The sequence below is a fragment of the Vespa mandarinia genome, chromosome 1, assembly GCF_050613455.1.
Source record: "Vespa mandarinia isolate Hongniang chromosome 1, ASM5061345v1, whole genome shotgun sequence".
NCBI classification, from domain to species: domain Eukaryota; kingdom Metazoa; phylum Arthropoda; class Insecta; order Hymenoptera; family Vespidae; genus Vespa; species Vespa mandarinia.
Window position 1 is genome coordinate 7,433,951 of NC_140810.1, and position 12,728 is coordinate 7,446,678.

The 12,728-nt window shown below is 36.5% G+C and overlaps 1 protein-coding gene across 4 annotated transcripts in view; it reads left to right on the forward strand.

The window, feature by feature from the left end:
- Positions 1-12,728, forward strand: part of Egfr (epidermal growth factor receptor) — a 119,557-nt gene that overhangs the window by 92,752 nt on the left and 14,077 nt on the right. For 3 of the 4 annotated variants that reach the window (XM_035878217.2, XM_035878219.2, XM_035878216.2), the window contains one exon: positions 4,940-5,289. The exons of the other annotated variant lie outside the window; for it this stretch is intronic. In XM_035878217.2, coding sequence (XP_035734110.1) covers positions 5,154-5,289 — 136 coding nt within the window. In that variant the 5' untranslated portion in view covers positions 4,940-5,153. The remainder of the gene's footprint in view (positions 1-4,939; positions 5,290-12,728) is intronic. 4 annotated transcript variants of the gene reach the window in all.

Sequence of the window (12,728 nt, forward strand, 5' to 3'; positions counted from 1 at the left end):
CGTCGTGCAACGCGCTGGACGATAATTATCGTACGGTTTTACTGCTCGTCCTTTGGACGAAGTGGAAGGTAAGGGGAATAACAATGATTCCTCGCTTGAGGCCAGTCGACCCGTCTCACCAACCGTTTCTCACCTTTATGGCCTTCTCTCTATCTCTTGACTCCCGACAAATCGCCAGAGAACGAGTTGAAGCAGATCCCAAGGATTCTTATTTACGTTAGGTTAGGCGAGCACTCGCAAAATCGACGACACGACGCTCCCCCGACATTGCACGAACGAGAGTAATGCTATTCGCTTTAATCGTGACGTTACTCTCGTGAGAGAATCGCTTTTGTTGCCTCCTCTAAATGCCGCTTCGTGAATCGATCGTTCTCCGAGAAGAAGAGAAGAGAAGAGAAAAGAAGAAGAAGAAAAAGAAACGTAAGGAACACGAAGGGATCTCGCGAGTATCTTCGCTCCTTCGCGAACCTTCACAAGTCACGATCCAGAGCAAGCACGAGACGACCCTCCTTGACTCAACTCTCTAGAAAGAGAAATTGCTTCTTGAGATCCTTCGAAATATTTCCCCATTGCACGATCCACTTCTCTTTTCTTCTCTTATCCTTGATTTATTTTTCTTCTTTTTTTTTCGAGTATCGTTTCATTAGACGATAGAAGAACGATTTTAAATTTCACGATTTTTCGTTAAAAAGAAAACAGAAAGGAAACTTTCGACCAATCGAAAAGTTTAGGGTGTTCAAGATTGACGCGGCTTCATGGTATCCGATCGTGCGATCCTTAGCTACGAAGGCTATATAAGATAAAATGTTGAGCCATATACGGGCCAGTGGGAAAGTGAGGCTTCGCTGGAGCCGGCGCTGGAACCGGCAAACCTCTCGGTTGGTTAAGCAGACCTCGTTTTTGTCGGAAGGCAGTCCGACAGCGGCGTTTCTGCCGTGTTCTAAATCAAACCTCCTTCCCTCTATTGGGTTCGTCGTCGTGCCAGAGATATACGGACGATTGAAAGGAGTAGGAGAGAGAGAAAGAGAGAGAGAGAGAGAGAAAGATAGAGGATCCACGATATACCTTCGCGAGACCAAACCATCGAGACTGCGATCACGTCCAGCTTTACCGTTAACTCGGACTTATTCTTCATCTTCTTTATCTCCCTCTTTCTCTTTATACTATCTCTCTCTCTTTCTCTCTCTCTCACTCTCTCTCTCTCTCTATCTATCTTTCTCTTTCTCTTTCTCTTTCTCTTTCTCTTTCTTACTCACGCGCGCGTCTCCTTAATTTTTTCTGCTCCTTCTTCCACACTTTTTTACACGGATACTCTTCTTCGCTCCATTATCACATAATCCGAACCAGAAGAAAAAAAGAAGAACGATCGATGAACGATCGACTCCTGTCTTTCTCTTTTCAAGACGTAATCCCTTCTTTTCAAACCATCTGGAAGCATTTCTGGCCGACACGAATCTTCTTCGGATACTCGATTTTATCTTTGCTACTTTGAATTGAGAATTTTAAAGAATCAAAAAGAAACACTTCGATCATCTCATCTATCTCTCTCTCTCTCTCTTTCTCTCTTTCTCTCTCTTTCTCTCTCTCTCTCTCTCTCTCTCTCTCTCTCTCTCTCTTTTTCCTTCTCTCTCTTTCTCGCTCTGGAATTCGTCAGTGCTTCAGATAACGTCTCGTCGACACTTTGAGATTTCTCTTGAGAGAAGTGCTGAATTCAAGTGAATGTGAGACGCAGAATATCATAGCTATTAGATTACTATGCGTATGTAGCTACCTCGCGTTAACTTGCCGACGAGTCACTCTCGCAAATCTCTCTCGAGTTCGTACTTTCTTGCCTTTCGAACGATCGTTCGCGATGATAAAAGCGACGAAAAGCGATAAAACCATGCGGCAAAGTCCATTATACGCATGTAAATAGCAGTAAATTACGTTACGATGTTTGCTACCGGTAGTAGCTATATAGATATATATGTATGTATGCACACACACATATATATATACACATACATATACACACACACACATATATATATACATATATATATATATATATATATATTAGCTACTTTACTAGCCGCCTTTACAACTCCACCCACGTAGCGGCACACTCTCTCTGACAACGTGTGCGGTTCACATTTCGCGAAAACCGTTTATAGAACGATTTTCCATTCGAAGCGGCCAACGAAGCGCACACCAATTTAATTTACGACTTGCAGGGTTAAGCGGAAGGTACGTAATTCCCAGATTCCTTTGATTCGTGCTATGTTAAAGATCCGTAGAAAGATCGCAAACATCCACTACAATATATTTTTACTTTTCTTCAAATTCGACCAAGAAGAAATTCTAGATTGTTCGATTCGAACCAAGTTAACATCAAAGTAAAGATCGCAACTATGTACTATAATAGTTTCATCTTTACTCTTGAAACTCGACTAGAAAAACTAGAAAAGAAAAAATTCCTTTCCGTTATCTCGTTCATCTTACTTCCCAGCACGAATCGATTCGGTCTAAGCGAAGAATTACGAACTATCTACTATAATATTTTCATCTTTTTCTTTGAACTTTCAAACCAAGAAGAAATTGTCCGTTATCTTGTTGGTCATAGAAAAATTACAAAGAAAGAATAATCAGAATAATAAGGAGTGGAGGAGCGAGAAATGGAATGGAGTTGGAGCATTCACCCGCATACAAATTGGTTCTTTTTGCCGGTCGAGTTCGCGTCTTAAACGGCACCTACGTTCGAGCGACCGGCTTGCTCCGTCGATAGCAACAGCTACTACTCACCGAAAAACCGGCCTCGAATACGACGACTACAAGGGGGTTCTCGCGTTTTGTGGAAACAATCAGCAGGTTGTCGCGAAACAAGGATATGAATGCATAAGCAGCGCAGTTAACACGGTTGCTCGCCGTGTTCTCTCCTGGCCTTTTTGCTCCGATTTCTCCCTCAAAAGATGCCGCTTCTATAGTCGAGAAAGGGACAGAGTGAACAGGGCCAGGTAAAAGAAAGGGAATAAGGGAAAAGGGCAAGGAAGAGGATGGGAAAGGTCTGGCAAAAGAGACGAGGAGAAACGAAAGTAGGCACGAGGAGGAGGACCCACGACGACACGAAAGAGGAGGAAGAGGAGGAAAAGGAGGGAGAGAATCGCCTCGCTGTATCCCGACTTTCGACTTTTTTTTCCTCCTTTTCAAAACTCTCCACCAGCATCCACGGCATTCTGCGTTCGGCTGTCCAGTACTCCTCATCAAATCCTTTTCTTCTTTCCACTCTTCGAAGGATATTTCAGACTTCTTACCAGATGTCCAGATGATTTTTAATTTATATACCTCTCTCTCTTTCTCTCTTTCTCTCTTTCTCTCTCTCTCTCTTTCTCTCTCTCTCTCTCTCTCTCTCTCTCTCTCTCTCTCTCTCTTTCTCTATCTATCTATCTCTATTTCCATTTCTATTTCTATCGACGGTTTTTATCCTTTCTCAGGGTATAATTAGTCTTGTATTCTTTTTTACGATCGTCTCGCGTTTCATTCGGATTTCTTAGACTCAAAGGCTTCGGGGTGTTATTCAAAGATAAAGAAAATTTGTCAAATAGAATCAAAATTAACTTAAATTTGTGTGTACACGTGTGTGTCTGTGTACATGTGTGTGTATGTGTATACATGTATTGTATGTGTGAACAAGATATTCTTTTCAATATTCTTTTTCAATTGATAAAAGTTCGAGAAATGTATGTTTTACATACATGATTTAAATGAAATAAAATTAAAGAAAGAGTGACAATGATAGGGTGAAAGGGGAACGTTTTGTAATCATGAGTAACACGATATAGTGGCTCCTTGTCAGAGTATTCTTCCTTTAACATAAGAGACGATCGTAATTAATAGCACAATGCTCTAAAACAGCGACCTTAACGAGGGACCGGGTAATCAGGCTTCTCGGCGAAACTTTGCTTGATGTCATTTGTTTAAGTTGATCGTTCCTTGTCTCCTCCAAATAAGGCAACTCCTGTTTGCCACTCTACGGGGAGTGCGAAAGAACAAAGAGGAGAACTCGTGAGTGCCAAGAGGAGTACCCTTCGGCTAGAGATCGTACGTATGTACGTACGTGTGTATATATGTATACACGAACAGCGAGAAGAAAGACGAGGAGGAGACGAATAAGCGAAAAGAGAAAAGGAGAAAGAGAGGGACAATAAAGAAGAAGGACTGGAGAAGAACAGACACCTGCTGTTCTTTCTGCATTGTCTTTCTCGTTTCTCTTTCTTCGTTTCTTCCCCTCTTTCTCCTTCTCTTTCCACTTCTCCTTCTTCTTCTTCTTCTTCTTCTTCTACTTCTGCTTCCACACCTTCGATACCTCAGTCTCTGAAATACCATTCTCTCTTTCTTTCTTCCTCCTTCTCTTTCTCTCACTCTCTCTCTCTCTCTCTCTCTCTTTCGTTCTACAAAAAGAAAAAGAAGGCAGTCCTTAGCAGAGCGTAGCGAGAAACAATCGCAGGCGTAAAAGGACGAAGCTTGTACTTACTTAAAGGTACCTTCAAAACCGCCGTTTCCGAATGGACAAACAGAAAGTACACTCTTTTCGTCGATCGATCCTTTAAGAGTTCTACAGGATAAAAATTCGAATAGACTTTTTATGATTCTTCGAATATACATAGTACATACATACGTTGAACATACGAGTCTTTATACTCTTAGCGATTACAAGGCACTCGATGATCCGATTGAATCCGATCCAGTGAGTCGAGAGCCATATAAGCCGCATAACTCGTTCCTCTTTGCGATGGTTATTGATTTATACTCGTAACATCACGTGGTAAGATAATCTCGAACTGCCGAGATGATTTACGCTGATTTCCTTTTGTGAAAGTAGTACCTAATTTTATTTTAGCCGAACAAAAGGTGAGAAATTCTTTTTCTTATTCTCTCTTTTTTTTTTCTTCTTTTTTCTCAGATCATTGTCGTCGAATTTATCCTAACACCGGATATGCACCGAGCCCGGTGAAAAGACAGCGATGGCAAGAACGCCGAGAACGAGCCCTAGAGCCTCCACCGATCATTTTCATCCTCACCCTCGTAACAATCGAAGACAACGCGAAGAAGAGGCTTGCGTTCTCAAGGTCACCTTGGCAAGGCCCCCGACCTCGTGGATGGCATGAGAGCTCATCATGTTCATCAACCACCGACACTGGCCAGGAGCGCTGTCGACTTTTAACATCTTCGGGCTGACGTTACTACTACTAATCGTCCTCGGCTCTTATGATGTCTCCGCGGATCTTAATTCGGAGTTCGTTAAAGGGAAAAGTAAGTTCTAAGTGCGTCTATTTGCCATAAGCGACGAGTCTGAGAACAGCGTTAGGTCCTATTAAACTACGAGACATTAATAGTTTGTGCAAAATATTATATCTTGATCGATCCATGTGTTTCATATTATGATCATTAGCATTAATCGTATGGATCGATCAAAACAAGATCCTCATATATATGTATATAGCGAGAGTGATCAACATTATTTGGCCTTTGGTAAGTACACTCTTCGATTTAGCTTGAAATAAATAAAAAAACATCATTTTCAAATTTCAGCCGTTTATCTTAATATTAAAACATATAAAAAGACATATTCTTTTTTACATTTAAATATCATAAAGATTTTAAATACTTTTAAATGAAATTTTTTAGAACAAACGGAAGAAATTTGACTCTTGTACAAGATTCACATATATTTGGGATACTTTTCTTGTCGAATTTTCTTAGATAAAACAATTAATGAAATTACAAAGAAGCTGTAAATTTGATTCAAAATTTCAATAAAATTCTTACAAAGGAATAAGATTATATGCAATAAATATTGCAGATTATTTTACTGTATCACAAATAATTTCCTGGTTCTATCAAAGAAATGATTACGAAAGAATATTGAACAATTATATTCAACAATCAAAGACAAACAAAGTACTCCGAATACACATGATACTTGTACAGAAATCAATTTTTTTCCATTTTCGTCATTTATTTTAGAAAATGATATCTAAAGGTATTTAAAATTTCTGTTATTGTAAAATAATGTAAAATGTAAAAAGTATATGTGCTCTTCGGCACGTTTTTAATATTAAAATAACGGGTAAAAATTTAAGAACGATTTTTTTTTATTTGTTTTTAGCCAAACTGAGGAATGCTATTCATAACAATTCCTCGACAGGCCAAATAACGACCACTCTAATGCACATACATATGTATGATAAGCATAATTGTCTAATGTTACACACATAAAGAAAAGCTCTTCAATAGAAATTTTAACACAGCATGTTGTATAGTACATTACCAAAGAGAATGGTAGTATCGCTACGAAAGAAATCCGTTAATTGTTAGCTTAAATTCAACTTCTTGAGAAGCGTTCTAGCATCAAGCATAAATCAACTATGCTGTTGGAAATACATATAGAAAGGGAAGTATTACGCCAGAGTTATATCCACGTGGGTGGTTGCTTGCCTAGACGAAGGGTCTCTTTTATTTGAAGTAGGTACTTGGAAAGTACCGTTCCTTGTGAAGGAGTAAAATCTCGTGCCGTTTAAAATCTCACATTTCCTTTTCTCTCTCTCTCTCTCTCTCTCTCTCTCTCTTTCTCTCTCTCTCTCTCTCTCTCTCTCTTTCTCTCTCTCTCTCTCTTTCTCTCTCTCTCTCTCTCTTTCTCTCTCTCTCTCTCTCTCTCTTTCTCTCTCTCTCTTTCTTTCTCTCTCTCTCTCTTAACTTGATTTCAGAATTCTCTCTTGGTTCGATTTCATACAGAAAGCCCGTCGAGTTTGGTTAAACGAGCGTAGGTGCAGACAGGCATCGACTTCATGATCAAAAATGTAGGTTTCGATCGAGCACGTGCCTCGGGAGGACTTGACCCACATTAAGTGAATGCAAAGAATTACCACTTGGAAACTCACCACAATATTTTTCTTTGCTTTTTCATCGACGTCTGTCGGGCATCACGTTTTAACATGGTAACTAATTTTTTTAGCGATAATAAACGACAATTACGACGACGTCTTATATATCTATCTACCTACAAAATGCAAATTCGATTAATTGATTCGAAGAAACGATATGAATTGTCCTAGCGACTATAAGCAATCAAAAAGGGCAACGTGTCGGCCGATAAAACTCTCAAGATTCGTTGGAGTACCATGAGAGAGCTCTCCATCACCGATATCGGCTAAAGTGCTTTCCATAAACGTACCTATTAAAGCGATAACACGACCGTTCGCTCTTTCATAGCCATTAAACTAAGAGGCGAGTTACGCCTGCTTGCCTTCGTCGGTCTCATCCCTCTTCTTTCCTTATCCCTTATCCGTATCCACTTATCTTACTCGTTTCATTGAAATGAAAAAGTTTACGAATAAACTTCTTTATATTTAAACCTGAGTTTCTCTTCGTTTTCTTCTTTATCTTTTTTCAATCCCGTATGCGTTACATTTGTTGAAATATTCGAAAGACAAAAACAAGGATAGAAAGAACGAAAGAGAAAGAGAAAGAAAATAAAAAGGGAAGAAAATATATCAAAAAAAAAAGGACGAAAAATACAGCGGAACGTAATACCGTTCCGGTAGACGTCTCTATCGAACTAAAGCATATATGTACGTACTATGTATACTGGATCAAGAGGAGACATCTGGGAGGCATGCCTTAATTGACCGTTCGGAATATTGACGAGATCCGAGAGACGGATTGAGATGTTGAATTTCCGAGGGACGCTCGCTTTTTTCCCTTCGAATGAAATATGACCGCTCAATATGCTCGGCAGATATTTATGTACTCGTGGGATTGCGCGCGCCCTCTCTTCATTCTCCGAGATCAAAGAATATACAAGGGGGAGTAGGGGGGCGCCCGATACAACGTAGAAGAGAAAGATCTTCCCTCCTCTCGGCATCTCCTCTAGTCAACATGTCCGTGCGGTATAACAAAGTCCGATCTTACGATGGTGCCCGGCAAAAAATTGATCCTTATACGCGCATAAACAGTGTTATTTTAATTTGTTCCTTTTTTGACGAGCATAACGAAGGACGATTACAAAATTCTTAATAATAGCAAAGAGGATGGACTAACCATCATCAAATTTAAATATATCGTCCAGAAATTTCGTGAACGATTTAATAAATTTAAGATCTCTGTTATCTATCAGTTTCATGATTTGATTATCATCAGTATTTCCCTAGTGTTCTCGGTCTTCAAGACTAAAACCAGCTAAAAGCATCATCTCCTTAAACAGTACAAATCTTTTTTGCCATTTTTGTTGCACTTTTGTCTTTCCTATGACTAAAAAGTATCAACTTATAAAAATACATTTTATCGTTTTTTATACTTAACGAAACACAAAAATAAAATGAATCATTAAATTCTATCAAGGAAATATTTATAAAGGCTTCATCAAATGTCTCGTTTTAATACATGGACAAAACTAAATTTATTATTGTTACAGATTTATTAACATATTCATATAGAAAGAAATGACATTTTAGTAACAATTCAATATTTATTATTTGTCTGTATAAATCACAAGATTTAACAGATATTTTTCATTAATTTTATTTTTTAATTCCTCAAAGAGAAATCGAAGGTTAGGGTTTTGTCGTCTTGTCTATCGTTATTCTATAAAGAAACAGACGGCATAAAAGCATGACTATAACATATGAAATCATTTTGATTCGACTGCCAACGGACATGACACGTGCCGATCTTTCTCGCTAATGGGATTTTAAAGTCGATTCAATTAAGCTGGAATTCCAACGGGTAATCGCTCGTACGAGGCATAATAGTCATGGCAAAGTCTTATTAATCATTTTCACCCGCGGACTTTCGTAATTTACCCTTAGGGCTTAATTATATACTTGCGACAAGAGTATAAAAGAGAAGGGAAGATGAAAGAAGAGAAGGACAGCCCTGAAGGAAGAGAACGAAAACTAGTAACAGGTGGTTACAGCTACGAGATAGAACATTATTTTTACAAGGCTATCTTAAAGAGGTATCAATCAACGTGCTTGCCTTGCAATACAGTAATTTCATTAAAATCAAACGAGAAAAACTATAAAAAGTATATAACGAGAGAAAAAAACATTAACTATAACGAAAGTCACATCGAAATTTTTTAAATAAAAATAAGTAGAATAAATTAAAGTCGAATAAATTAAAAATGGAAACAATCGAAAATGAATCGCTGTATCTTCTTAACGTGTCATACAAAGAATTTATTCATGTCATCGATTGGTCAGGTTGAAAGGTGTGGAGAAGTATTGAAAAAGTCGAAAGGTTAGTACGACGATACTAGCTTGGTTCTTTCGCCATAGCTCGAACAGCTTGATCGATGGTGAACATCGCTCGTTCCACACAGGCACCGGCAGGTCTCGAAACGAAATGTGGGTGGATGACGAGGGTAAGGAGTGAGTGGGTGGAATTTTTCATCGATCCTGAATTCGGAAAAATTCAACTAAAGGAAAAGAGAGAAGAAGGTTATATATACTTTACGTATATGGAAGAGAGAAAGACAGAAAGATAGATAGATAGATAGATAGATAGATAGATAGATAGATAAATAGATAGATATACATAAAGAGAAAGGAAATAGGAGAAGAACAGATATATATGTAGAGAAAGAAATAGTACTAGAGAGTCTTGATTTTGTAATACAAGATAAAGAGAATATAATGTTCGTTGCCAAGAGCAGAGAGAACGAAACGAACTTTACGCGATACCTTATTCTTCGATGTACATATCTATAGATATACTTAAATACGCTTTGTATTTTCTTATTACATGCGTTAAATTTTTTATTCATTAAGATCATCTCTAACTATCCTATAATAACTATCCTATTAAGATTCAGAACTAGAATTTTAAAGATAGAACAAATTGTTCGGTATCGGTACAATAATGAGAGCTCGATATTGTAGCGAAAATGTCGATAAATGCTATTGATTAGCACATATCGTAGAAAATAATCGATTCGTTTGATATAACAAGTATGTACATATCTCAATTGTATTCCTTTCGCGTACGTAGATTAGCCTTCTTTATTACATTCTGTTTGTTAAAGATCTCACATTGTTCAAAAGCCTGCTTGTTTAATCGACGAAGCGACGATGTTCTTGTTCATTGAAGCTGGCTAATCTCGAAAAGGAGTTGCTCTAAAATTAAAAGAAAAGCGAGGCCAGGTGTATCGTCGACTTTTTAGTCTGATGTCCAGTCTGGTGTCTCTATTCGTTTTTCTTGTTGAAGATGTCTTCTCATGTGTGCCGTTCTTTTAATTGCTTCTTAATCGTCAGCTCACTTAAATCTAACTTGTGCATTCCAAGAGAATGCACCTTAGGGTATATAATGATTTTCCAAGGTGTGGCGTTGATTGGAATTTTTTACTCTTCTTTATTATTGGTTTTTGAATTTTCTTTTTTTTTTTAATAATAAGGAAGTGTAAACAATTCATATGAATTGAATAGAATGAATAGAATCTTTAAAAATTTTCTTAGTTTATTTTCAATAAGAAACGATTTTAAATTCTTTCCAATCTATGACTTTATCTATCTTTGTATACTCATATCTATATATATATACTGATTTCTAAAGAAGGCTTCACGATAATCGCGCGGTTCGATGAGTCGAACGCATGCTTATCGATGCAAAGTACATTCCGTACGGCAGTTGGCGCAGCTCCAAGTAATGCGATTCGCTTTGAACCAAGAACAACTATCTTAACGTTCCGCATTGGACTTCTGCTTCCTTATAGAAACGCGTTATTCGTTCTTTCTTATAAAACGAGTACAATCGATCCATAATCCGCTCTTTAGATCCTCTTCCGTGACTAAGAAAACGATTACCAGTTAGAATCGAGGTAAGACGCTTATCAATATTACGAACAGCGATCGAAAATTGTTGATCCCTAATACAAATTAAAGCCAAGATTTTCTCTCTCTCTCTCTCTCTCATTCTCTATTTTCTTTCGTATTGAAATAATATTAATAATGTATATATATATATATTTGAAAACGAAATAATTTCATGATAATTCGAAACAGAATAACGAGACTTTGATTTGTTTTATTCTATAATTTATAACATGTTCTCAATTAAATAAAATTTTTAATATAAATTTGTTTTACATTGTATAAATGTAATTGAATAAAATATAAATAAACAATTTTACTCTTTATAAAGAAATTTAAAATTTATAATTTAATTTAATTTATACATTAATTTATATAACAAACTCTAATTAATTACACTATATTATAATCATGATCTAATAACAAATATAGAATGGACCAAAAGTTCCTAGATGGATAAAAAATTGCTAGGATCATAATCTCATAAATTGAAAAAAAAATTATTCTAAGAAATTTCGTAAAAGAGTAATAGATTTTTAATACTACGTAGAAACTTTTGTCACACTCTATTTAAACTTCGTGACTCAATCTTTATATTAAAAAATTTTCTTTATTTCTTATGAAAATCTTTTGCATCTTACGTCTATTAAAATTAATAAAATGAAAGTACATAAAACTAATAATAATAATTTGAGATCCGATTAGAAAATCCATAATGTAATAGATACGAGTTGGTTCGCGGTTATCAAAAAAGGAATAGCTTAAATCTAAGCCCACGTAAGAAGTGCGATCTAGCTCGATTATCGATCTAGTGTACGCGGGAAAACATTGGCAGCTCAGTGACCTCGACGGTATCGGAGACAGATCGAGATACGCCAAGCACACGTAGAATCCGTGAGAGATCGATTCTGATCCTCTTGCATCGCTTCGCTCCCCCGAAGCAAGAAATTAGCATATGTTGCGTGTTACCGATCCATGATCGGTACTGTTGGACTACTCCTTCGAAGAAAGGAGAAAGAAGATGAAGAAGACGTAAGCATTTTCCTTTATGAAACTTAACTTTCTATCAGAATCAATCTATAATCTCTCGTTTTTCTTAACAATTGTTTTACAACTATTTTTATTTACTAATATGAATTTATATTTCGTAAAACGAGACTATGTTATAATAATAGTTTTATTTTTACAAATTATTTTTGATTATTAAGACAAAAGGTTCATATTTTCAAAATCATAATTATATTAGGACAAAAATTTTATTTTTAGAAATATTTTTTACGTTTGAATTTCAAAAATTATCTTAAAATAATATTAATATAGAAATGGTTTAAATATTTTAAATATAAAGACGTTAATACTTTTCAAAAGCAAGGCAATTTTTGTGTGAAAAGCAAAGAGAACAAACATGATCTCGGTACGACCATGAACTTTTGAAATGAGATTGCGAAGATAAAAAGAAATAATAAATCACCTAACAAGTTAAGAAAAAGAACGAGAATATTAGGAATAAAAGAAAAGAAGAGAATATGCTTGAAACTTTGCAAGAAAAAAAAGAGAATGAAATAGAAATCCGATGTACAGTCGTTTGTCTTGATGACATCATATTTTTCAGAAGATTAAAAATGTTTTATCGATCAATAAAATTGATTTCTAATATCGAAATTTTTCGTCGATAAAAATGAAACATCGAAATAGAGAGACCACTTGTTATAAATTAAGAAGCAAAGAATAACTAGAGGTTCCGCTTATTCATCAAAAGGAATTATTAAAGCCAGTAGTTATTAGTTTGATCGGCTCGTAATATTGATCGTGCCAGCGAGGTCATAAAAGTAGTAAAGCTATTCCGTAGGATCGTGTAGGATCGTAAAGTGAGAATTCCAGGAG